This window comes from Prionailurus bengalensis, chromosome B4 (assembly GCF_016509475.1).
Source record: "Prionailurus bengalensis isolate Pbe53 chromosome B4, Fcat_Pben_1.1_paternal_pri, whole genome shotgun sequence".
Taxonomy (NCBI): domain Eukaryota; kingdom Metazoa; phylum Chordata; class Mammalia; order Carnivora; family Felidae; genus Prionailurus; species Prionailurus bengalensis.
This window is the reverse complement of record NC_057358.1, coordinates 89,113,836-89,141,629: the sequence shown is the minus strand read 5'-3', so window position 1 is coordinate 89,141,629 and position 27,794 is coordinate 89,113,836. Positions and strand designations below refer to the sequence as shown.

At 40.5% G+C, this 27,794-nt stretch overlaps 1 protein-coding gene across 2 annotated transcripts; it reads right to left on the bottom strand.

The window, feature by feature from the left end:
- Positions 1-10: 10 nt before the first annotated feature.
- RXYLT1 (ribitol xylosyltransferase 1) lies at positions 11-27,794 on the bottom strand. Of its 2 annotated transcripts, XM_043564795.1 has the most exons (6): positions 27,492-27,794; positions 26,541-26,696; positions 21,871-21,973; positions 6,262-6,576; positions 3,385-3,555; positions 11-440 (listed from the first exon to the last, which is right to left on the bottom strand). In XM_043564795.1, the coding sequence occupies exons 1-6, from the start codon at positions 27,658-27,660 to the stop codon at positions 23-25; spliced, it is 1,332 nt and encodes a 443-aa protein (XP_043420730.1). In that variant the 5' UTR covers positions 27,661-27,794; the 3' UTR covers positions 11-22. The 2 variants fall into 2 exon arrangements, with proteins under 2 accessions (XP_043420730.1, XP_043420731.1); XM_043564796.1 differs by lacking the exons at positions 21,871-21,973; positions 26,541-26,696; positions 27,492-27,794 and adding an exon at positions 9,276-9,321.

The window sequence follows — 27,794 nt, the reverse complement described above, 5'->3', positions numbered from 1 at the left end:
TGGTCAAAAAGATAATTCACAGTTACCCTTTATTATTCATTAAAAATGAACTTTCTAAAATATTAGTAAATCTCATTTTTAGCTCTGTTTTGAAGTGCTGATACCAGTGAAGTAACATTTTTCTTCTCTGAATCTTTTCTTGTAACATTAGAGTTTTCTCTTTCTCTAAAATAGCAGGAAGTTCGTTCCAGTTCTTAATAAAGATAAAGGGAGCGTCCATGGACTTGAGTAGCTGCAGAGGAGCGTTGTGGTTAACAGACGTATTTCCACAGCTGCCAGCTGTCATTATGTCTTCTACCACAGGAACAGAGCCATAGGAGCAAGCCTCGTATATTCTGTAACATTCTGTGTTTACTCCTACTGGGCACAATGTGAGGTCACTCTGAAGCAAAGCATCTTGATAATTCTTAAGGCTTTCATTTGTTTCCTGAGGCTGCCACCTAAACATATCAGAAAACAACTGTAGTTTTCACTTTACTAAAGCAAGTCTTTCGTGAAAGCAAACGTCAGTTGTAAGAAATGGTAAACACATTTTAGAGATGACGGGCAGAAGAAATAGATAAAATCTTGCCCAAATAGATTTATTGAAAATATTTAAGAATGTGAAAAGTTTACAGCTGGTCATGTTTAAAATCTAGTAGTCACCTTGAAATTTCTGAATGAATGTGTATCCCGCCAATATTTTCTGTGTGCCAGGTCTCCTTTCCTTACCTCCCCCTCCAAAATTCTGCCTTTATGGAGCTCATATTCTAGGTCTAGTGGTGGAAATGGATAGTAATCAAGTGAGGTCAGTATCTTACTTAGGTGTTAATTACGTACTATGAAGAAAAATAAAGCAGAGAAGTGAGGAGTGAGTTTCTGAGCCAGCAGCGTTGCAGATTTAAATGGGTAATCAGGGAGCATCTCATCTCAGGGGCCTCTGAGCACAGAGCTAGAGGTGAGGCAGCAAACCACGCAGATGTTGAAGGGGTGAATCCAGTGAAGTGCAAGCATAAAAGCCATGGGACAGTGTGTGCCTGGCAAGTTCAAGGACCAGCAAGGAGGCCAGGGCGGCTGAAGCAGAGTGACTGAGGGGGAGAGGTGTAGAAGATGAAGTCAGAGCATCCCATCAAGCAGGGTTGTGATCAGGGGTGGCTGACCTGACCCATGTTTTATCAGAATTAATCCGGCCCTTGTGGTGAGAACAGACTGTCCAGGGGCAAGGGTAGAAGCTGAGAGACCTGTCAGAAAGCTAGACCTTCTCTCCTGACTGCTCCCATCTTCTCAGTGAAATCAGCAATAGGGTCAGAAGGTAATGGTGACTGGGAAGGGAGAAGGTACGAAACAGTCTTGTGGGAAAGGTGGAGAATACACAGACAAGGGAAATGTATGACTGCAGGGCACTTGAGAGTCAAGGTCATGTATTTAAAGCTAGGTCTACCGACACAATTCTGTGTGTGTGTGTGTGTGTGTGTGTGCACGCACGTTGTGTGTGTTTGGCTGCCTGGTACAGGTATAGAGCAGATAGGAGAGCTGGATTTAACCACAGTTAGGGTTTGCTCCATTAGGGAACTAGGGAGTTGAATGTATACCAGTCATAGTTGACTATGAAATTTAAGTGGGGAAAAGAAGAAAGCAGAGATGAGGTGAGCAAAGGACAATGAAAAGGTAGCAGGAACAATGAATTATAAATCTCAGCCAAATTGTTGGAGTCAAATATTTACAGGGAGTGAGAGGGAATAACAGGAAATGGTGGTTACAGAGAGAGATGCTGGGACTTGAGATCACAGAGAAGACACAGTATGTGCTATGACAAGGTCTAAGAAACGACCATGACACCGAATGGCCAAACCAAACGGAGAACCGGATCACTGGATAAAGGGGATAAGAAAAAGGTGATGGAAGGGCCATCTGTATAGATTGGGCATCATCACCAAGAGTTAGGTAAAAGTAACATCAGAGAGAGTGGGAGTGTGCCAGAACTAAACTCTTCAGAGACTGAAGAAGATAAACCCCAGGATCAGTAAATGATTTCAAAGAGGAAGAGCAATGAAAGGTTTTCTCTGCGGGCATGATATTTAAAATGGGAGATTTGGGGGAGGAAAAAAGGGAGAATGGTCTGGAGGCAGCAATGAGAAGCAAGAAAGACACCCACTCCACCTCCTGGCTCAATGCTATGAGAGGAATTAAAAGAAGAATTCTATTCCTACAATGAACTCTGGTATTTTCCACTGCCTTCACTCATTCCTCTCCTGGTATGCTGTCCCTTGCGGCTCTTTACATCTGCGCTCTCTCTGCCTGCACTACCCTTCTCCTAAATAGACATGGGAGCGCCCCCCCCCCCCGCCCCACGCCCCTTCTTCAGGTCCATGTTTGCATGTAATCTTCACACTAGAGCTTTCTTTGGCCATTCTAGAACATCCGATGCTCTACTCCTGATTCCCAGTCCTTGCTACATCTCCCCTCTGCTCAACTCGTTTTACACGGCATTTATCATCTTCTGACACACAATATATTTTACCGGTTTGTCTCTTCCAACAAACATGTGAGTTCTAGGGGGGCATGGACTTCTCACTGTTTTGTCCACTGCTGTATCCTTCATGGCTAAGATAGTTTCTGGCATACAGCAGTTGCTTGAAAAATATTTGTTGACTGAATGGATATAGCATGGTTACACTAACAGTAGAATTGGGAGTTATGCTTTCAAAAAGAGAGTATCTATTACAATAAATATATTTCTAGATCTGGAATGACATTTTTTAGGCAGTTCTTCTCTGATTACTCTACAGACAAAACCGCATTTATTTAAAAACAAAATGAATAATTCCAAAGTTCCTTCCTTCACTCCATGAACATGTGTTTCATGACTACCATGTAAAAGATGGAAGAAAGTTAACCTATTAAATTCATCCATCCATCCATCCATCCACCATCCATCCACTCCCCATTTATCCTTGGCCTACTTTGTGTAGGATCCTATGTTGGATCTGGAGATTCAAAGAATAGCATGTCCTGTCCTCCTGTCCTCAGGGTGGTGTCAGGTTCTGAAGATGAGAGGAGTACTTCATGCCAGTCTTGGAACACTGAATCTGGTCTGCTGAATATCTCAGGGATGAACCCAAGACCTTACTGGCACTCATAATGAATGTCTTGTGTGTCAGGTCTAGCTAACAGATACTGTTGCGGAATCTTAAAAATTGACATCTGCACAGAACAGTTACTAGTATTCCTCTTCAGGATGGATGATACAAACCCAGTTTCTACACAGCTTTAACTACCAATATCTCTTCTGCAGAAAGACTGGTATGAATGAAGTTAAAGTCTCCTGGAAAACCTGTGCTGTTACATAGAGCAACTCTCAGATTTGAGAACAAAGTGGGTGAATCAAGTAAACGTAGAACTTACTGTTCTCTTGCTGAAACCCAACAAAGCTTAGCATTCCCATCTTGTTTCAAAATGTTTATTAGTGCTTGTCTGGATGAATTTTCATAAATGGTTCCTAAGAAATTACATAAGTAGGGCCTTTCATTATGCAGCATTGACCAGCTTGCCTCCACCACAGGAAAATTCCTATATCTACAAAAATAAGTACATAGGAGTTAACAACGTATGACGATCAGATTGGCAAATTATCATAACCTAACATCTTAGGTAGCATGAGGTGCAGAGAGAACAGATTTCAAATATGATTTTCTAAACTCCAAACTGTAATTTTCCATGCTTACTTGGGAAAAGTCCCTTAATCTACTGACTTAAGAAAATAACCTCACATTGGAGTGTGGGACTCTTGATCTTGGGGTTGCAGGTTCAAGCCCCATGTTGGGTATAAGAGATTAAAAATAAAATCTTAAAAAAAATTTAAAAAGAAAATGCCCTCACGCTGGCACCTTTTACAAAATTGATATAGAGATTAAGCGCATGAAGTGCTTTTGTTTTTTATATTCCTCAACTTCCATATGCTTGTAGTTATAAGGAAGGTTGAAATACCTTCAGAGTATAAATAATCTACATTCATAACGATCATGATTTAATGACTATTTTAGTTATATTTTTTGTCTTATTTTTATTATTTTGAGAGAGAGAGAGAGAGCGAGGGAGCGAGCGAGCGCTGGGTAGGGGCGGAGAGAGAGGAAGAGAAAATCCTAAGCAGGCTCTGTGCTGTCAGTGCAGAGCCTGATGCGGGGCTCAATCTCACCAACCGCAAGATAACAACCTGTGCGAAGTCGGTCGCTTAACTGACTGAGCCACCCAGGTGTCCCTTAATTACTGTTTTAGCCAGGTGATGGAAAGATTACAGAACACATACTGCTGTAGCAAAGAGCTCCAACTCCAAAGGCTTTTAAAGTAGATTACAAAGACAAACAAATGAAAAAACCTTGCAGCCATGCAGGAGAGGCCTGTTGCAATCAGCCCATTCTTATGGGCATTTGGAATAGACACCAAATTGTGCACCTGCGCTACAACCTTACCATATTGCCATTTTGGGCCAGTTCACTTTTTGTTGTGGAGACTGTCCTGTACATCGTAGGATATTTCACACCGTCACTGGCCTCTGTCCACCAGATACCACTGTCACCTCCCCCTTCCACTTGTAACAAATCAAAATATCTCCAGACATTGCCAAATGTTTCCTGGGGGGCAAAGCTGCATTGGGTTGGAAGTCACTGATCTATAAAAAAGTACTGGCCTAGTCCAACAATAACAGAATTACAAAGAGTTTCCATTCAATGTATGGAAACTGTATGAATAGCCTATGTAGTGTTACTGCAAAAGGGTAATTTTGTTTCAAAGCATTTTATAAGTATGAGCTCTACTCAAGGGATAGATTTTTCAAAGGGTCTTACACCCGGCCATACTTAATATAAATCTTTTGGTCTGGTTCTACCACAAACTTACTAAGTTGAAATACTGCAGCATGGGCCAGGAAATAGGTCTTGTGAACATGCTTATCTGATGGTATTTGTGTAGCCAACCAAGTAGCAGTTTAATGTCACATTTGGTAACAAGTGATAGTAATGAACAATGCGTATCTAATTCAAAAAGCATGTTGGTGAGATTTCTCCTAATTCATCCATTTGACAAGTATTTATTGTCTACTCTGTGCAGCCTTGGTTGGTTCCAGGCTCTGCTGGTAGTGTGAACAAGAGACAAATCCCCTGCTCTTAGGAAGTTTATGCAGCAGCGCTTGATCTAAGTTTAACTTACCTTAAAGTCGACTTGATTAAAAGCCCTCTATTAACAGAAAGATAAAAAAATAAGCTTTCCATTTTATAAAGACTGTATAGACATCTTCAGAAGCCTTAGTTAGCTATTACTTAATTAGCCCCTCTTATTATAGAAGAAATTTGTGCCAGTTCAAGCAGTCTCGGTGGCAGATCTGAGCATATTATGATGTTCTCAAACCCTCAAGATACCATATGCTCCTGATTTCATATTGTTTGTCAAGTAAAATTTTGTTTGTTTTTACCATAAATTATATAGATTCTGTAAGTTGTTTTAAGAAGGTCTGCCGTTCTCTGTTAAACAATTCACCGTCTTTTTTTTTTTAATTTGAGAGAGAGTGAGAACATGTGAACTGGGGAGAGGGGGAGATGAGCACAGGGAGAGGGAGGGAGAGAATCTTAAGCAGGTTCTACACACACAGCATGGAGCCCGACATGGGGCTTGATCCCATGCCCCTGGGATCATGTCCTGAGCAGAAATCAACAGTCAGACACTCAACCAACTGAGCCACCCAGGTGCCCCAGTTAAACATCTCTTTAGGGCACTACTGATAAACTTGAAAATTCATCCTATACATTTGGAGTTAAAAAAAATTTTTTTTTCAAAGTTTATTTATTTTTGGGACAGAGAGAGACAGAGCATGAATGGGGGAGGGGCAGAGAGAGAGGGAGACACAGAATCGGAAACAGGCTCCAGGCTCCGAGCATCAGCCCAGAGCCTGACGCGGGGCTCGAACTCACAGACCGCGAGATCGTGACCTGGCTGAAGTCGGACGCTTAACCGACTGTGCCCCCAGGCGCCCCTACATTTGGAGTTTTTAAACACAAAAAACCCCTAATAACTTATATGCTCTCCTTATAACATGCTAAAATACTCTAAAAAACATTATTATTATTACTGAAGCCTGAAACCAAACGAGATTTTTTTCCATGGAAAAGATTGTACGTGGCTTCCCAGATGACTCCAGAACTATGTTTATTACAAATTTAAAGCACCGTTTTCCTGATTCAGAAATTCAGGTCTTAGGGTCTAGAAATACGTAATAATATTTGTACTTACGTTGCCACTCCTAAAGGCCACTGAAAGATATCCATGTCGTTAATCCAGGGGCTGTCATATATTATGAAAAGCAGCTCCACAAAGCCTCCATTTCTTTTGAGGAACTGGCTTATCCATTCATTATGACAATGTTCGTTTCCAAGCAACACAACAGCAAGATGCTGGAGTTTCTGAGTTTGCACTAAATTTTGTGCATAAAGTAACCACTGGGTGGCATAAAAGACCTTCGCTTTTTCTCTTCCATTTAGGATGAGTACCACATTATTCACATCAACAGGAAAATACCCTGGGACTACAGCTGGGCCAGTGATGAAGCTGTTAAAAACAAACAACAAAACAAAAACAAGAGACAAAAAAAACAGAACAAAAGTATTTGCTGTCAGAAGTTTTATTTTTTTAACTATTTTTTATTTTTACTTTAGACAGAGATGCGTGTGTGTGTGTGTGTGTGTGTGCATGTGCCCATGAGTGGGGGAGGCAGCAGAGGGGGAGGGAAAGAGGGAGGAAGGGAGGGAGGGAGGGAGAGAGAGAGAGATAGAGAGAGAGAGAATATCCAAAGCAGGTTCCATGCACTGTGTGGGGCCCGACATGGGACTCATTACCATGACTCTGGGATCATGACCTGCTCCGAAATCAAGAGTTGGCTGCTCCATCAACTGAGCCACCCAAGTGCCCCTGATATCAGAAGTTTTAAATCATTTCACATAAAATCTACAATGAGATGTAATCTACATTCTTTCTAGAAACATAATTTCTCTAATACAAGTTTCTTTGAACATGTTTGAATGATAGAGCATGGCTGTCGATTAATGGGAAGCTTGGTTGTACGCAGATCAATCGCATATGATAATCAGAAATGTGGTGGCTTTGGGGGTGCCTGCCTGGCTCAGTCACTAGAACATGCAACTCTTGATCTCAGGGTCATGAGTTCAAGCCCCACAGGAATGGAGCCTACTTAAAAAAAAGACAAAAAAAGAAAAAAAAATGTGGCGGCTTTGTTGTTTTTAACCACATTCAAAATAAGCGCTGGCTAGAGTTTGAGGCGTTAAGCAAAGAAACACAGTTGAACAGTATGAAACTCCGTGTAGTTTACACTGGAAAGGTGTTTAGGTCAGTAGTTCCCATCCTCTTTAAGGTCTGAGTTGCCATTATGCCTTTATCTGAATGAACTGTAAGTGATGAACTGAGAAACGGATGCTGGTGTAAACATCCATGGAGGTTAAGTCTCAAAAACACAAGGTTAAGGGAAAAAGCAAGGTGCAGAATACCCACAGAATATGATAATTGTGTGCAAATTTGAAAGTATAATACAAAAATTATGCTTAACTTTTATAAGTATAAATATAAAAATGTGAATGGGAGGATACACACCAAATTCATTACAATGGTTGCTTCGGAGCAGGAAGAGAAAAGAAATGGGAACAGTACAAAGAAAGCTTCCCTTTTACTGGGAATATTTAATTCTTTTAAGAGGGAAGTTAAATATCTGAAGCAAATGGGAATTTTTTAGTTCTGGGTGATGGGTAAATGAGAATGTGCTCCTTAGCGTAATAAAAAGTAATAAAAGGAACAGACATGTTTCATAACTTACATTTTTATATTATGTGCTCCTTTAGAACAACCAACAACACTGAATTATTTTATTTTTTAAAGTATTTATTTTTTTTTAATTATTTTTTTTTTGTTTCAACGTTTTATTTATTTTTGGGACAGAGAGAGACAGAGCATGAACGGGGGAGGGGCAGAGAGAGAGGGAGACACAGAATCGGAAACAGGCTCCAGGCTCTGAGCCATCAGCCCAGAGCCTGACGTGGGGCTTGAACTCACGGACTGTGAGATCGTGACCTGGCTGAAGTCGGACGCTTAACCGACTGCGCCACCCAGGCGCCCTTAAAGTATTTATTTTTTTAAAGGATGTGTCTGCTGTGGGTTTTGTTTTTGTTTTTATTTTTCAAGCTCCGCACGCTAGGTGTGGAGCCCAATGCAGGGCTTGAATTCACAACCCTGAGATCAAGATGTGAGTTGAGATTAAGAGTTAGATACTTAACTGACTGAGACACCCATGTGCCCTTGCCTCTAAATTATTTTAACCTAAGTGTGAAATATAAAAAATAGCTTTAAGCTATGTTAAAATTAGTCACAGTGGTCCTGGATTCTTTATAACCTGCTAAACCATATAACCTGCTAGAGTCTTTATTTTTAAAAAGATTTTATTTTTTATTTTATATTTTCCATTTGAGGGGGTAATTTATTTAAATTTTAATTAATTAATATACAGTGTAATATTGGTTTCAGGAGTAGAATTCAGTGATTCATCACTTACATACAACACCTGGTGATCATCACAAGTGCCCTCCTTAATAACCATCCCCCATCTAGCCCATCTCCCACCTCCCTCCCTCCATCAGCCCTCAGTTTGTTCTCTATCATTAAGAGTCTCTCGTGGTTTGTTTCCCTCTCTTCCCCCCCCTGATGATGATGATGAACAAGTGTTCATCTGTTTTTTTTTTCTTAAATTACACATGAGTGAAATCATATGGTATTTGTCTTTCTCTGACTTATTTCATTTAGTATAATACATTCTAGCTCCATCCATGTTGCAAATGGCAAGACTTCATTTTTTTTTGATGGCCATGATATATATACATATATACCACAACCTCTTTATCCATTCATCAATTGATGGACATTTGGGCTCTCTCCATAGCTTGGCTATTGTTGATAATGCTGCTATAAACATTGGGGTGCAAGTACCCCTTCGAATATGACTTTTTGTATCCTTTGAGTAAATACTGAGTATTGCTGTACTGTAGGGTAGTTCTATTTTTGTTTTTTTGAGGAACCTCCATACTCTTCTCCAGAGTGGCTGCACCAGTTTGCATCCCCACCAACAGTTTAAGAAGGTTCCCCTTTCTTGGTATCCTTGCCAACACCTGTTGTTTCTTATGTTGCTAACTTTAGCCATTCTGACAGGTGTGAGGTGATATCTCATCATGATTTTGATTTGTATTTACCTAATGATGAGTGATGTTGAGCATCTTTTCATGTGTCTGTTGGCCATCTGGATGTCTTCTTTGTTAAAGTATCTGTTCATGTCTTCTGCCCATTTCTTGACTGGGTTGTTTTATTTTATTCTATTTTATTAAAAAAAATTTAAATGTTTATTTTTGAGAGAGAGAGAGACAGAGTGTGAGCTGGGGAAGGGGCAGAGAGAGGGAGACACAGAATCTGAAGTAGGCTCCAGGCTCTGAGCTGCCAGCACAGAGCCCGATGCGGAGCTCAAACCTACGAACTGTGAGATCATGACCTGAGTTGAAGCCGGTAGCTTAACTGACTGAGCCATCCAGGTGCCCCTATCTCATTTTTAAAAAGGTTTTATTTTAATCTCTACACTCAACATGAGGCTCAAACTTACAACCCTGAGATCATTAGTCACATGCTCTACTGACTGAGCCAGTCAGGCTCCCCATAACCTGATAGAGTCTTTAGTACAAATATGCTGAAATCCTGCTTTTATTGCTTACTATTGTTGGACAAAAAACCTAACATTTATTAAATGCCTTTTATATAGATGATAGGCATTTTGCATAGGTTGTCATTTAACCTTTATCAACTCCACAGCACATTAATCCCCACTTTGCATTTGGGAAATCAGGCTTAAGTTACACAACTTGTAATGGCAACACTGAGTTGTAAGTTAAGACCTATCTACTTCGGAGGTTGTTTCCATGGCACGATGGTTAATAAATACTAGAAGGGCGCCTGGGTGGCGCAGTCGGTTAAGCGTCCGACTTCAGCCAGGTCACGATCTCGCGGTCTGTGAGTTCGAGCCCCGCGTCAGGCTCTGGGCTGATGGCTCAAAGCCTGGAGCCTGTTTCTGATTCTGTGTCTCCCTCTCTCTCTGCCCCTCCCCCATTCATGCTCTGTCTCTCTCTGTCCCAAAAATAAATAAACGTTGAAAAAAAAAATTAAAAAAAAAATACTAGAGTTAGTAGATAATATTAAAAACCCAAGACCCAAGTATATATTTTGTTTGTGTGTATGTATACTGTGTGGATTCTATGTCTTTATTACACAATGACAGTAACCTATGAGAATGAGAACTGTGTTTTGTTTGTGTTGGACAGTACCTAGCATTGAGATGGCCAATGATTCAATGATTCTTTAGCAATTTAAGAGAATCTGCAAAATCTGAGAGGTAGAGAATACTTTAGGGATCATGATAATAGTTATGACAGGGTTAAAAATTTGTTATTGGTAGTATATGAACAATTAATTTCTCCTTTAGATTTATAGGGAGGCCTAATTCCTAGAGCACATGAGGTCTTCTAGTCTTGCTTTCCTACCCTAGGTCAGTTTTACAAAGGAAGAAAAGGAAATTTTGAGAAAGGTTACATGACTTATATAAAGCTAGTAACACTAGATAGGCAATGGTAGAGATGGGCCTCAAACTTAGTTATTTGACATTTAAGTACATATATATCATGTGCCCAAACTATTTTAAAGAATGTCACATAGACTTCTGCACTACTTTTTTTAAAAAGACATAAAACATTTTACTAAGGATAGTATTGAACTTATCTAATAATATTTCATTTCAATTTCTAACTAGATAAGACTGTGTCTAAAAATGTTTTTATCAGAATAATTTATAATAAGATTATCTAACAATACCAGGAGCCTTTATGCCCTGAGAGATAATATCTTTACCTGTCATTGCTCATCCTTGATATAACTGCTTTAAAGTATTGTTTATAAGTTACAGGGGTGCCTGGGTGGCTTAGTTGATTAAATGTCCAACTTCAGCTCAGGTCATGATCTCACGACTCATGGGTTCGAGCCCCCCTCAGGCTCTGTGCTGACAGCTCAGAGCCTGGAGCCTGTTTTGAATTCTGTGTCTCCCTCTGTCTCTGCCCCTCCCTCACTCACGCTCTGTCTCTCTCTTTCTTAAAAATAAACGTTAAAAAAAAAAGCAATAGCGTTGTTTAAAAGCACAATAAAATAAATTCAGTATTCAAATTTTGCAAGTTCATTTGTTTTTAAAATTACATCTTTCTTTTTAAAGATAGGTTTATAATTAAAAAAATCATTTATTAGTTTGGTTATTAATAACCAAACGGTTATTACAATAACTTGGAAAATTCAGGGGCGCCTGGGTGGCGCAGTCGGTTAAGTGTCCGACTTCAGCCAGGTCACGATCTCGCGGTCTGTGAGTTCGAGCCCCGCGTCAGGCTCTGGGCTGATGGCTCAGAGCCTGGAGCCTGCTTCCATTCTGTGTCTCCCTCTCTCTCTGCCCCTCCCCCATTCATGCTCTGTCTCTCTCTGTCCCCAAAATAAATAAACGTTGAAAAAAAAAATTTAAAAAAAACAAACAAAAAACCCAATAACTTGGAAAATTCAAAAGATGTTTCCATCACTCATAATTCTGTGCCCATAATTCCAAAAACGGGGTTAGACAGCATTTTGTCATGTCTACTTCCAGTTTTTTTTCTATTTATAGTATTATGTAATTAAAACTGAAGTACAGATATAATTCTGTTTCCTGCTGTTTCGCAGATTAATAACATACACTGAGTGAAAGCTCCATGACCAATATTGTATTAAGTGCTTTACAACCATTACCCTTTATCCTTACAATCCACTGTTTCTGACTAAATTAGTTCCACTGCCCACGTGTAATCTCATTCTCCTATACACTCTTAAATCACAAACTTATCTGCCTCTCTGCCTTTGTTCATTATTTATATTTCCTGGAATACATTTCCACCTTTACCTTCCTCTTCTGATTCCCCTTTAATGTAAACTACCATAGCAATTTTATTCTGTATCACTTAATATAGCATTTAATATGTATTCTCATGTTAGTGTTTATTGAACTATAAAACACTGTGCAAGTGTTTTATCTATTACAATGTTATATAAAGAAATAAATATGTATCAATTGAAAAATGCTTTATACCTCAAAGCCATAACCTGCAAATAATACGTTTAAAAAAAAATTTTTTTTAATGTTTATTTACTTTTGAGAGAGAAAAAGAGAGACAAAGTGTGAGCGGGGGTGGGTTAAAGAGAGAGGGAGACAGAATCCAAACCAGGCTCCAGGCTTTGAGCTGTCAGCACAGAGCCCAACATGGGCCTTGAACCTATGAGCCATGAGATCATGACCTGAGCTAAAGTTGGACGCTTAACTGGCTGAGCCACCCAGGCGCCCCAATGCTGTTGCTTTATTAACTACCAGCAGGACTGGCCTGCAAAAGGGTGGTGGATGCTCTGGGCCCAGGGTATGTGTAGGATGTGAGGAGGAGGTGAAGATTGAGGCTTCTTTGAAGGAAAGGGGGTGGTCTGAAGTCAGGCCCGAGAGCCCCTCGGATTTACTTCTAGAAATGGGTGGACCTTGCAAAGGAGTCACGACAAGCTACAGCCAGGCTGCCAATAAGGTTAACACATTCTTGGAGATTTAGCTGCCCATCAGAGTTGAGGTCCAGTTTCTTCATCGTGAGGTCAAGGACACCAGGGTCCTCTGAGTACTTTGTGAAGGCAGCCAGTTCTGTATTCAGAAAGCTCAGGGACTCTGTCTTGGAGAGTGTGCAGTTGTTAATAAGCTCCTTTCCAGCATACTTCTGGAAAACAAGAGACTCGATACACCACTCAGTCCCCGTAAGGCTGGACATCCTTTGCCTTGTCTGTGTGGAGCCAATGCAGAGGTGGTGACATTGGCACTGCCACAAGTTGATTTTTTTTATCTTCAAGTAATCTCTACACCCAACATGGGGCTTGAACTCAGAACCCTGAGATCAAGAGTCGCACGCTCTTCAGACTGAGCCAGCGAGGTGCCCCCGGTGCTGACTATTTTAAATAAGTTAAAAACCTTAAGCCAAACAGAAACAGATAAGGATAGAAGACATTTTATAATTTAGCCAGAAAAGGTAAACTATATTTACCTATCTTACAAAAATTTCAGTAACTCATAATGTTTTGGGCCTTTCTATCACAAAGGTCTCCAATAACTAGAAATATGCCATATCTGTATAGGAAGAAACCAAAAGATAACTTTGCACGGTATTAACTTAGCTGGACATTGCAAAACTTTTGTTCATATGTCATTAACTTGGGAGCTTACAGTAAGTGTTTTAGTACCGGGTTTTAGTTGTAAGTTAAAATAAAATAGTACAGTAAGCTGTGCTCAAATGTCACTTTCATGTGAAAGGAATACTTCTAATTTTATTGACTCACATAAACTAATGAAATGAGGTCTGATTCACTTGGGGCTCATTGGACTAGTCTTGGAATCTCCACAGCTCTCTTTTGCAGAGTGCTCTTATGTTCCAGCAGCAGGAACGTGGCTCTCATAATCTGACTAATTGGCTTTCCAGACCTCGAGGTCATGTTTAGGTAATGGTGTGAGCCACAGGGTCAGTGATGGGGAGCTGAGGTATAAATTTGAGGTTCCTAAACTTTCCTCATTCCCAGCACCTTCAGTGTTTCAGTAATTTTTTTTAGCCAAAATAAATGAGTAATGGTTCAGTATGTTAAGTCATTAAGTCCAGGGGTGCCTGGGTGGCTTGGCTGGTTAAGCGTCTGACTTTAGATTTTGGCTCAGGTCATGATTTCATGGTTCCTGGGATGGAGCCCCACATTGGGCTCTGTACTGACAGCGAGGAGCCTGCTTAGGATTCTCTCTCTCCCTCTCACTCTGTCCCTCCCCTTCTCTCTCTCTCTCTCTCTCTCTCTCTCTCTAATAAATACACTTAAAAAAGTCATTAAATCCAAACGACTTAGTATTTGTGTCCTAACTGCCCAAAAGTCACTTAGAAAAATAACAGGCACACACTGAAAGAAAAAAACTCCTATTTCATTCTTAACGAACCACAAATACCTTATAATGAGATGGATGTGTGCACCTGCTGAGGACTACACACCTTTGCAAACTTTTGAGTCAGAATGGACACTGCCACTATCACTCCCTGTCCCACATTGATTTTTGCACAGTACTTGAATTTTAGCACAGCAACCATGGAAAACCCAGCTCCACAAAGATATGACATCACTGAAATAAATGTAGGGGGATCTAATGTTGAAACTGTGAATTACTTCGAGCCAGTAGTTTGCATGGTGTCTGACAGATATGAAGTATAACAGTATTTCCCACAAATATTTAAAATATCTTGTGGTGCTGGGGTGCCTGGCTGGCTCAGTCGGTGGAGCATGTGACTCTTGATCTCTGGGTTGTGAGTTTGAGCCCCACGTTGGGTGTTGAGATTATTTAAAAATAAAATCTTTTTTTTTTTAATTTTTTTTTCAACGTTTATTTATTTTTGGGACAGAGAGAGAGCACGAACGGGGGAGGGGCAGAGAGAGGGAGACACAGAATCGGAAACAGGCTCCAGGCTCTGAGCCATCAGCCCAGAGCCTGACGCGGGGCTCGAACTCACGGACCGCAAGATCGTGACCTGGCTGAAGTCGGACGCTTAACCGACTGCGCCACCCAGGCGCCCCAAAAATAAAATCTTTAAAAATATATATTTTATGGTGCCCCAGGGTGCCTCAGTACACAGTCTTGGAAACACGGACCTGGGTAAAGAAACTTCAGGGGTAAAAGAAAAATCCTGTAAGATTCAAATAGTTTTGTGTGTGTTGGGAGGTGTGTTAGTCAAATTGCCGTGGGTTGAGAGCGAGTGAGAAGTGAGGAGTTGGGCATAGTGAATGCAGACGCTCTTGAAAGTTTGGATGAGAAGGTGGGAAAGCAATAGTGAGTGAAAGATTAAAGATGAAGGAGAGCAAGGTCTGGGAAGAAGCAGAAGGGAAGCACATGCGGAGGGAATTAACCTTGAACCAGGAAGTCTCAGAGCTAGGGAAAGACATAAGGTTAGGTGAGGGGTCAGATGGAGATCAGAAGGTGAACGTTAGAGAATATAATCATGGATCCACTCAATTTTCTTGAGGAAATAGGAGGCAGGGTTGTCTGTTGAGAAACAGGAGTCAAGCAGGTGCTGTGCAGTGAGCTGGAGAGGAGTGGACAGACCTGCTCCTATTCCTGTATTTGCTATTTTGACCGCACACCAGCTATCCTGCCATGCAGGCTAGAAACGAGGGGGTTGTCAGATTTGCTTCTTGCTCTCATCCTCACATCTAATAATCCCTAAATTCTGATAGTTGGGCCCCAAAATATTTCTCAAACTTGTCCCTGGCTCCAACTGCGCCAGCATATTCTTATTTCACCCCTTATTTATATATCTGTTGGTCTGTTGGATACTTATAGTCTCCTAACTGGTCTGCCTGCACCCAGTTGTCTCCTTCAAATCATTTTTCCACATGGCTACTAGAGAAATCTACACCAAAAACATACACGACAATACCACTATCTTGTCTAATCATCTTCAGTTGCTTTCACTGCCCAAGAATAAAGTCCAAGAGTCTTAACGTGGCACACATGAGGTCCACCGTGATCTGCCCCTTGCCCTGCACTCCCAATCTCAGACACCCCACGCCATCATGATGCCCCAGGGGTTCTGAATGGTCTACAATTCCATGACCAAAATGGCTGTTTATCAGTTTTTAGTCTCTGATGTTGCCTCTGTGGGAATATAATCTCTCCTCTCACTGCTTTGCTAAATCCTACTAATCTCTGAAGACTCAGCTCAGCAGTCACCTCCTCTGGGAGGTCTTTCTTGATAGGCATCATACCCCCAACTCTACAACTCTACTTAGACTGGGTTAGTTGCCTTCTTCTGTATTTCCCTACCTACTAACACGATAGAGTATTCACATCCTTATCAATATGCTTTATATGGGGTATGGAAATTATTTATGTATTTGTTTCAACCACTAGTCTGTGAACTCCCTGCGGCCAGAGAAAAGTATTTTGTTCACTTTGAAATCCTTAGAGCCTAGTATGAACAAGTAGTATAGGCTTCGGTAGATGCTGGATGAATAAGCATAATTCTCTCTCAGGGAGTTATTTGCCCTACCAATTTATTTAAATTCTCTTGCTGCATGTAAAGTATGAATCAAGTTACAAAAGTTCAATTTAATCATAACTTTCCAGCTATACATTTATTATATAAAGTAGGTCTTATTTATGAGATATTATCATATATTCACGCGTGATGAAAAGTACATTTTCATTTTCTAAGGTTATTAGTCAAGCAACAATCATAAAATTCCATTAACTGAAGAATAAGCATATTTAAAGAGCTCATACACAGAATGTTTAGAACAGTGATTTACTCTTGTGCATTTCTTAGCATATATTTAATAGTCAGGACTTATAATTTCCAATATTTTTTCTCTTCTCCTTGGCTTAGTTAAAATATCTCCTCCCAGCAAGTACTTTCAACATGTAGAAAGGCCAGAGAAATCATTCAAATTTTGAGTTTTAAGCTGAGTATGAACCGAATATATTTTTTAGAATCCAATGTAATTATTATTGTTTCATTTTTTCTAAATTCAACAAGTACTACTGAACTAACACTATATACACACCACTATGATATTAATAGAATTATAGATAAGATTACTAATTTGCCAGCTATGAGTCTGGCAAATGCCAGAATAAGTAAAAAAATTAAGTAAAATAAGTAAATAAGATACGAATCAGTGCAGGGTCCCTGGGTTGTTCAGTCAGCTAAGTGACTGAGTGTTGATTTCAGCTCAAGTCATGATCTCACGGTTTGTGACCCTGAGCCCTGTGTCAGACTCTGTGCTGATGGTGCAGAGCCTGCTTGGGATTCTCTCTTTTCTTTCTGTTCCTCCCCTGCTTGTCCTCTCTCTCAGATAAACACCAAAAAAAGAAAAAAAAAAAAAGAACAGGGGTGCCTGTGTGGCTCAGTCAGTTAAGTGTCTGCCTCTTGGTTTTGCCTCAGGTCATGATCTCATAGTTCTGTGGGTTCGAGTCCCCATCAGGCTCTGTGCTGCTGGTGTAGAGGCTGCTTGGGATTCTCTCTCTTCTACTCTGTCTCTCTCAAAATAAATAAATAAACTTAAAAGAATAGTAAGTGCTGGGGCACCTGGGTGGCTCAGTTGGTTTAACTTTCAACTCTTGATTTCGGCTCAGGTCATGATCCCAGGGTCGTGGGATTGAGTCCCGTGTCAGGCTCCATGCTGGAGCCTGCCTGGGATTCTCTCTCTCTCCCTCTGCCCCTCACTCCCACTCTCTCTAAAACAAAAACAAAAACAAAAACAAAAACGTGCACAAGATGCGGTGCCTGGCTCAGTCAGTGGAACACGTGACTCTTGATCTCCTGGTTGTGAGTTTGAGACCCACACTAGGTGGAGAGATTACTTAAAAAATAAAATCTTAGAAAAAAAAAAAAAGAATACACAAGCTGTACCGTCCACACGTCTCTTAGGCACTGAATTTTATATCAATTTTGATTAATAAACAGTTTTTAAAATTTTGGTTTTACAAACTAGGTATACTGAATTCATGAGCGGCCTTTACATTTGAATAGCTGCTGCAATTCACCCTGCTTTTGTGGTCGGCATTACCATCATGACTCTGTACCTTGCCAATTCAACGTCTGTGATGGAATAGTCCCACTCTCATTCTCGCATGGCTAGAGTGGGAGAATGCAAATTATGAAAGATTAACTACATTGTCTTTGTTTACCAGTGAAAATGTTATCTGAAACCCTCACTGATCTATGGTCCAGTGTTTGAGTTAAAGGTAGTCCCAGTAACCATTAATATTACGTATAAAGCTTTCACTTACGTAGATGGTAGCTACACTTGTGGTGAGCACAGCATAACATACAGAGTTGTTGAATCACAATGTGGTACACCTGAAACTAAGGTAACACTGTGTGCCGACCACACTAAAAAAAAATTGAATCGTATACTTAAAATGGGTGAATTAAAAAAAAATTTTTTTTTCAATGTTTTTATTTATTTTTGGGACAGAGAGAGACAGAGCATGAACGGGGGAGGGGCAGAGAGAGAGGGAGACACAGAATCGGAAACAGGCTCCAGGCTCTGAGCCATCAGCCCAGAGCCTGACGCGGGGCTCGAACTCCCAGACCGCGAGATCGTGACCTGGCTGAAGTCGGACGCTTAACCGACTGCGCCACCCAGGCGCCCCAAAATGGGTGAATTTTTAAAAAATCTTATTTATTTTTTATTTTTGTAAAAAAAAAATTTTGTTTTAGTGTTTATTTATTTTTGAGGGAGAGATACAGAGTGCAAGTTGGGGGGGGGCAGAGGGAGAGAGAGAGGGAGACACAGAATCTGAAGCAGGCTCCAGGCTCTGAGCTCTCAGCACAGAGCCCAACACAGCACTTGAACTCACAAACCGTGAGATCATGACCTGAGCTGAAGTTGGATGATTAACTGACTGAGCCACCCAGGCACCCCTAAATCTTATTTATTTTTTTAGAAACCTCTACGCTCAACATGTGACTCAAACTCGACTCTGAGATCAAGAATTCCACACTCCTCTGACTTAGCCAGTCAAGTGCCCCCAAATGGGTGAATTTTATGAAATACAAATTAAAACTTAGTAGTTTTAAAAATCCTCTTTTAAAAGAAGGTTTCATTCATTGTGATGAGTAGTGAGCTCCCTAACTTCTTATACTAGTAATATCTAGAAATTCTAAGAATAGAATCAGACATATTTATTCTATCATGATCTTTAGAAATAAGTTCAACTTTTTCTTTTTTTCCCCCAACTTTTCCTTTCCTTTCCTTTTCTTTCTTTTCAACTACGCTTCATGTCCAGGGCAGAGCCCCAACGTGGGGCTTGAACGCACGACCCTGACGTCAAGATCTGAGCTGAGATCAAGAGTCGGACGCTTAACCAACTGAGTCACCCAGGCACTCCATTTTTTTCAACTTTTTCCTAAGTAGCAGATGCTCATTGAAAATACCATAATTGAGCCCTGACGACAATAAATTAAGTAATTTAGCATCTAGCCTTCATTTTATCAAATGGATAGTCATTTATATATCTTATATAATGGCTGCACATGGATATTATAGGGTCTTGAATGCAGTCTTTTAAGGATGAGCAAAGGCCATGATGAACAGAGGTAAGATTCCTCCTAAGAAATTAAAAATGAAGTTGCCTCATGAAACGAAACTGTAAATCAATCTATGATAGCTATGAGTAGAGACAGGCAAAGTTTCTTCAAGAGACAGATTGAGTCCCAGGCTGGCTTGTAACCTAATTGAAGGTATTAATATAAAGAATGTTTCAATAAGGTTTTTGTGAAGGAACATGAAGGTGAGATGCTGGAAACATAGAGAAGGAACTGAAAGGTAGGGAGATGTTGCAGTACCTATTTAAGTAATAGTAAAAATAATAAAACTAGTAACAACACAAGACTTCTTTAGTGATTACTATGTGCCAGATACTGTTCTAAGCACTCTATATCTGTTAATGTTTAAGCTTCAAAATAATCCTGTGAAATAGAAACTATTATTTGCCATATTTTAAATTTATGGAAATCCAGGCAGAGAGGTTAAGAGATTTACCCAAGTTCAGACAGCTAATAAGAGATAAAGCGGGGGCACCTGGGTGGCTCAGTTAAGCAGCTGACTGTTGATTTTGGCTCAGGTCATAATCCCAGTCATGGGATCGAGCCTTGTCAGGCTCTGTGCTGATAGTACGGAGCCTGCTTGGGATTCTCCCTCTCCGTCTCTATCTGCCTCTGCCCTGCTAGCATGCTCTCTCTCTCTCAAAACAAGTAAATAAACACTAAAAGATAAAGAGGTAAAGCTGGAATTTGAACTTAGATATTTTGGCTGCAGTACATGCTCTTTTTTCTTTAATTTTGTTTTGTTTCAGAGAGAGAGAGAGAGAGAGAGAGAGAAAGAGAGAGAGAGAGAACATGTGCACAAGTGGGGGTGAGGCAGAGAGACAGAAGAGAGACAGAATTCCAGGCAGTCTCTGCCCCATAGACACTGTGGTGGGGTGGGGGTGGGGGCGTTGCTCAAACTCACAAACTGAACTGAAATCAGAGTTGGATGCTTAACAGACTGAGCGACCCAGGCGCCCCCGCAGTGTGCAGCATTTCATCAGGCTGACTCAAAAATTCAGTTTACCATAAGTGTATTCATATCCTGAGCACAGACCACATGTGTTACTGATTCATGGTGAACAGAGTCATTTCTTCCCTCTGAAACAGAGACCTGAAGTACTACATGTAGTTAAACCCCATATCTTGATTCCATATTTAATCAAACAACCCTCATATACATTGGGTATTACTTATAGTCCGTCTTTACTTTTCAAGAATGACTACTTTGAAAAGATACATGAAATGAAATTGTTTTCCAAGTGTGTATAAAGTCAACAGAGAATGAAAGGAGCAGTGAAAATGCAAATGAAATTGAGATTAACCATAGCTTTTCTTCTTGATTTCTGTGGGAAATAAACGGAATGCTAATACAAACCTGAATCTTTGGTTGACATTTTTCCCCCAATAGTACAATTTTTATATGGAATAAGCATTTAAAAGTAATTATTTTTATTTTTTATTTCAATAAGAAAGCAAAATCTAATAGAAAATAGCACTCTTTCATATAGCAAAATTATCACATTTTTCCTAAATAAAACAATCTTAATTCTACCTGTTTAAAAATCTTTAGGGGGTGCTTGGGTGGCTCATTGGTTATGGGTCTGACTCTTGGTTTCAGCTCAGGTCATGATCTCACAGTTCATGGGTTTGAACCCTGTGTTGGGCTCCACGTTGACAGTATGTGGCCTGTTTGAGATTCTCTCTCTCTCCTTCTCTCTCTGCCCCTCCGCCACTCATGCTCCCACTCTCTCTCTCTCAAAATAAATAAACGTAAAAAAAATCTTTAGAAAATATGGAATCATAGATAAAAATTTTATGCAATCTAAAAAAAGATTTCTTAGTATTTCATTAAAATGGTAATATGTACAAATTAAATCATGATAGAACTCATATATAAATACATTTTTATAAAATTTTCAAACTCATAACAACAGCTTTGATACTACTTGAGCATTATAAATTTTTTTTTTAATGTTTATTTATTTTTGAGAGAGAGAGAGACACACACACACACACACACCCAGAGGTAAGCAGGGGAGGGGCAGAGAGAGAGGGAGAGACAGAATCCAAAGCAGGCTCCAGGCTCTGAGCTGTCAGCACAGAGCCGGACATGGGGCTCAAACTCATAAACCATGAGATCATGACCTGAGCTGAAGTCAGATGCTTAACCGACTGAGCTACTCAGGCACGCCCACTAATTGAGTATTATAAAAATATGTGAACATGACTATTATATGAAAAGAGAAAAATGAGAATATTTTTAAGTTTACATATTATTCCTTCAAGATATGGAATGTTAAATGCTTATCAACAATCAAATGTTACAAAATTTGGAGCATGAGCTTTCCCATATAATCAGCAATGTTTCAATAAAAATGAAACAGACAAAATTTTAAAAAGGAAGTATTTTGTAAAACGTTCAGATAAGCTGTAACTACAAATATATAGTCATGAGTTTACTTCTCTATTCTTCACAACAAGTTGAAGTGGAAAAACTGTCTCTAAATATATTTTCCTCTTATTTTATTTTTCTTCTAGTATTTACATAAAACATTGCACAGAAATACAACAAAGGTTAATGTTGCACAGTTAATACCTGTAATGTGTTCTTCCTACAACTGAATTTCCTTCTCTCCACTGAGCAGTCACATCAGTGGGATCAAGTAAGCCTTCAAAAATATGCTCCCAGAGATACAAACCTGGTAATTAAAAAAAACAAAAACAAACCCATTTACTGTCTGGTTTAGTCTGGTGTGTGAGATGAGTTTATGCTCTGCTCATTTACATAATTTGAGCAAGAAACCAGATTTTATTCCTCTTTGGTCCCTTCATAGGCAGTTCTACCAAGCAATAGCCCAAAATCATCAATATGGCAGTTAATGTGTGAGAGACAGAATTCAGAGGTTGACAGTGTGACATGTGGCAAAATATGGGTTATAATGAGGACAATAATCTTCTTACTCTAAATTTGAGAAACCCCTAATTGTCACTGGACTTTTACTACCTGCTTTATCCTGAAATGTGTTATAATATAAGTTACTATATGATTAGAATGGTTTCTAGTTTCTGTATCATAACAAACTAGGGGGATTCACGATTTTGTGCCAAACACAACCAGAGAGGCTCAGGTATGCATGTATACAGTCACTACATCCAGGAGATAGTAACCCCTCCTCACTGGAACACACATCCCTCACCACATGATGCCCTCTGCAGACAAATGCCATTGCACCATTCTCCTTATGGCAGCCCCTGGTATTTTACCATGATCTCACCTGAATGGAAGCTCTGAGAGGAGAGGAAAGCAGTGGCACACAATGAAGTAACCTGGGAGCCCTGTTTTACTTACACTGACAGATGTGTAAGTATGCCCCAGGGAACTAGAGGACACACACAAAATAACCGTGTTTCAATACCTAGCCAATCAGATACAGCTTTCCAAAAGTGGTAGCCAAATAATGCCTCCCTGTGCACCCAGTATGTCCTAAGATGTGATCTCTAGAATCTATGCATATGTTATCTTACATGGCAAAAGAGACTTTCTATATGTGATTAAGGATGCTGAGGCAGGGAGATTATCCCGGGTTATTTGGATGGGCCCTATATAGCAAAGGGTCCTCACAAACAGGAGGCAAGAGTGTCAGAGGAAGGGAAGGAGGTCTGAAAATGGAAGTAGAGGTCAGAGTGATACGGAGCCATGAGCCAAGGAATTTGGGTAACCTCAAGAAGCTGCAAAAGTCAAGGAAACAGATCCTCCTCGAAAGCCTCTAAGAGGAATACAGCCTTGTGGACACATTTTAGTCTTCTACCCTCAAAAATGTAAGATTCTAAGTTTACGGTGACTATAGTTAATAATACTGTTTTGTATATTTGAAAGTTTCCAAGAGAGTAGATCTTAGAAGTTCTCATCGCAAGAAAAAGAAAGTACACGTATGTGTGATGGATACTAACTAGACTTATGTTGATAACTTCACAATATGTAAATATATCAAATCACTATGTCGTACACCTGAAACTAATATAATGTTAAATGTCAATTATTTCTTAATTTAAAAAAAATGAGAAATTTGTGTTGTATAAGCCACTCAATTTTTGGTAACTGGTTATGGCAGCTATAGGAAACCACAGATTATGATACCTGGGAATGGAATGCTACTATAACAAATACTTAAAAATCTGGAAGTGGTTTGGAATTGGGTAATGGGGAGAGGCTGGAAGAATTTTGAGGAGCAGGACTTAAAAATGCCTAGATGAGAAGGGTGCCTGGATGGCTCAGTTAAGCATCCAACTCTTGGTTTCATCTCAGGTCATGATTTCATGGCTTGTGAGTTCAAGTCCCACGTTAGGCTCTGTGCTGACAGCGTGGAGCCTGCTTGGGATTCTCTCTCCTTTCTCTGCCTCTTCCCTGCCTGTGCACTCTCTCTCAAATAATAAATTTAAAAAAATGGCCAGATAAGATTGCCTTGGACAGGTTATAGGTAGTAGTATGGGTGTTAGTGACTCAGCCAGTGAGAACTCACATGAAAAAGTATAATAGAAAAGAACCCCTATGTTGGTTTTTATAAATACCTGAGCAGACTGTTGGTAGAAATATGCATGTTAAAAGTACTGCTGCTGGGGCGCCTGGGTGGCGCAGTCGGTTAAGCGTCCGACTTCAGCCAGGTCACGATCTCGCAGTCTGCGAGTTCGAGCCCCGCATCGGGCTCTGGGCTGATGGCTCAGAGCCTGGAGCCTGTTTCCGATTCTGTGTCTCCCTCTCTCTCTGCCCCTCCCCCGTTCATGCTCTGTCTCTCTCTGTCCCAAAAATAAATAAACTTTGAAAAAAAAAAAAAAAAAGTACTGCTGCTGAGGGCTCAGAAGGAAATCAGGAACATGCTATTAGAAACTGAAGAAAAGGGGATCCTGGTTATATTAGCACCAGAAAGCTTAGCTGAATTGTGTCCAGAAGTTATATGGAAAGTGGAATGTATAAATGATAAACTTGGATATTTAGCTGAAAAGATTTCCAAGTAGTATTGAAGCTGTGGCCTGGTTTCTTCTCGCTGCTTATAGTAAATGTGAGAGGAAAGAGTGATTAAGGGAAAAACTGTAAAGCAAGGAGCCAGGACTTGATGATTTGGGAAATTCTCAGTCTATTCAATTGCAAAAGAGGTGGAAAACTAGGAGATTCACTGTCAGGAAGGCATGCTCTAGAAAAAAGGCCAAGGATGTAGGTGAATATCTTTTTTGTTAGTGCCTCAGAAGGGATAAAAAGGTTAAAATATTCAGTCACATAGAGGGCTCTTTGAGGATATTAGGTGTGTCATTTATGGATCTCCTCAGCCATCTCAGTAGAAGGCAGAAATAGAGATGGGATTACCCAGGAAAGACCTGTGGAGGAGCTCTTGTGTAACGAAGTGACATACATGGGAGACCCACAAAGACTTGACAATGCTATATCAGCAGAAACACTGCTAGCTTGGATTAGAGGGGACACAGAAATGTTGAAATGAAAGAAGGGTGTTGGACTCCCAAAATCCTATCAGCAGGCTGAAAAAAACCATTAAGCTGCAAGCATATGCTACCATTCATGAAAAAGAAAGGATGGCTCTACAGAGGTAGAGCCAAAAGACTAGAAGCAACTTTGAGCCACAGATTATTCTCAGGCCTTAAAACCTAATGATTTGCCTGGTTGGACTTAAGAATTGCTTGGACCATGACTTCATTTTCCTCCTTTTTTTTTTTTTTAAACTGTTTTTTTTTTGTTTTTTTTTTTAATGTTTACTTATTTTTGAGAGTGAGAGAGATAGAGAGTGAGCGGGGCACAGTCAGAGACGGAGGAAGACACAGAATCTGAAGCTGGCTCCAGGCTCTGAGCTGTCAGCAGACAGCCAGACGCGGGGCTTGAACTCACAGACTGTGAGATTATGACCTGAGCTGAAGTTGGTCGCTCAACACCCAACTGTCAGGTTGGGTGCCCCCAGGGGCCCAAGGGCCACCCTCCTTTTTGAATAGGAATGGAATTACAATCCTTTATGCCTGGGAAATAGGTTGATGAAAAGTAGTGTTTGATAAAAACTCAGCTGGCCACTTTGTGCTTATTGAATTGAAAAGAGAAAAGTCCAGGGGTGCCTGGGTGGCTCAGCAGGGTAAGCATATGACTCTTGATCTCAGCTCAGGTCATGAACTCATGGTTCATGAGTTCAAGCTCTGACTGGGGCTCTGTACTGACAGCACAAAGCTTGCTTGGGATTCTGTCTCTCCCTCTCTCTGCCCTTCCCCTGCTCTCTCTCTTTCTTGCTCCCTCTTTCAAAATAAATAAATAAACTTAAAAAAAAAACAGAGAAAAATCTAAAAACATGAAAACCTGTTAAGATACAGATTTAATTAAAAACTAGAATGGGGAAGTGGTAATTTACAGAAAAATTAATATTAGAGATTTTATAAAGAAAAAATTGCTAGAATTTGATTGGAGCTTGGGAGGTCAGGGGTGATCTTCAAGGATGTATATTTGGATGCAAGGGCGAATGAATTTATGAAACACTAAAGGCAAAAGCATCATTCTCCAATTACTTTTCTTCCGATCTGGCTCTTTCTATCCATATCCCTTACTGTACATAGATCCAACTTATGTTTAAAGGTCCAGTAAAGTTTCTTTTAATTCACTAAATTCTTTCTGACTCTTGTAACTCTGAGGATCCCATTCTTTAATTGAGTGTAATACATAACTTGGAACACTAGACTCTTATGATACTCAGAGCAAAAATACTTTTGTGGGCATTCAAGTTTAATCAACTATATACCATATCCCCATTTTACATATGTATAATGAACACAGACATATTAAAGGCTCTGAGATTGTCCTGCAATAAAGAACCTTGTTTAACTTTGTTCAGTTCAGTGTTTCCCAAACTTGTTTGGGCATCAAGTACAGAGGCCACATCTTATACTTGTGCATCAAGTATCCCATAAACACATAGATTCATGAAAATTCAGAGGACATGGGCATTTCTACATAATAATGCTTACATTCTACTTTGTGTCTACAAATAAATCTGTATTCTGCTAAAGACCAACAATAGGATATTTGTGTACGTCTTTATATTTACACAGATATTGTTTAACAGAAAGGAGGAATATTAGGTAAAAAAAAAAAAAAAAAGCACCATGATGCCTTAATTAACAAACGATGACATATCCTAAATGTATTAAAATAAATTAATTTAATATTAATAAAGTCCATTTTAGGATTCTTTTCACACGTCTTAGCTCTATACATTAACTTACCAATGGCAGCTTTGCCCCAGATTTGTACATGGAAGTCTGTTTTCCCTTTTGTGGATTTATTTAATATTTGAAGACTAGTTTTAAATCTGTGTTGTTGCTCATTTTTTTCATCTCCTTCCCAAGGATTCCATTCTTCACTTCCCAAAGTAGATTGTTCTGTGTTTTAAAAAGAGTGACAGTGTTATCAGTAAGGTAGAGCAGTCTTGTAGATAAATTCAAGCCATTTAAATTAGATGTTAGGGAGTGCTAAAAGCAACTGAATTTGAACTGGTTAAACACATACAATTAAAAAAAAAAGGAAGTCAAAATTTAATTTTTATTAAATCTTTATTCTGAAAGATCTTAGAATGTTAACAGGAGACACAAACTTCTCTCTCCCAAATGAAACCTACAATAACTGGATAGCACGTATCAAGCTACAAGTTTAACTTTTGCAATTCTTTATAGGTTGTATATACACACGTACCCTACACATAAAAACTTGACTTCGGAATGTAAAGTGTCCAACAGTTTTAGACACTATTGTGCAAAATTCTGGAAAAAGGGAGAGAGAAATCTGAGTCGGAATCTGACATAGGTCAAAACACAGGACAGAAGATCACAATTTGGAGGCAAAACGCCCAGGCCTTCCCAAGTCACTGCATGATTAGAAAAGGCTCTTTGTTTCAATGAGGAAATAGAGGTCTTAAACCCAGCTGCATCTCCAAGAACTGGGCGACCGGCCACGCCTTGCGTACTCCAGACGTGCTACACAGGAGTGCGCCCCTGCCAGCTTTGGGGGTGGGCAGTGAGGATGGCGTGCGAGATTCGGACAAGGACTGAGGCACCCACACACGCCTCAAGCCCGAGCCCACGGCCGGCAACCGAGGGCGGGCGGAGGCGAGAGGCACCCGGGAGCCCGCGGGCACTCCCGGACTCGAGCACCAGGTCTGCGGCCACCCAGTGTCCTACCTCGGCCGCGCCTCTCCCGCGCCGGGGCCACCCCCTTCCTTAGGCCCCGAGAAGACGCGGCCGGCGCCCGGCGGCGGCGCCCGAAGAAGACGTGGTAGGCGGCGTAGAGGGAGAAGAGGCAGTACAGGGCGATGAGAAACGAGCAGAGCCGCTTCCGCGTCAGCCGCATCCCACTGGGGCTTCCCGTCGGCCACCGCCACCCGGGAGCCGGGCGGGAGAAGAAGCCGCACTCGGCGCCCGGGCTCCGGCCGCTTCAGGTGCAGGCCCAAGCCGGGGCGGGGCGACTCACCAGAATCGGCCTCG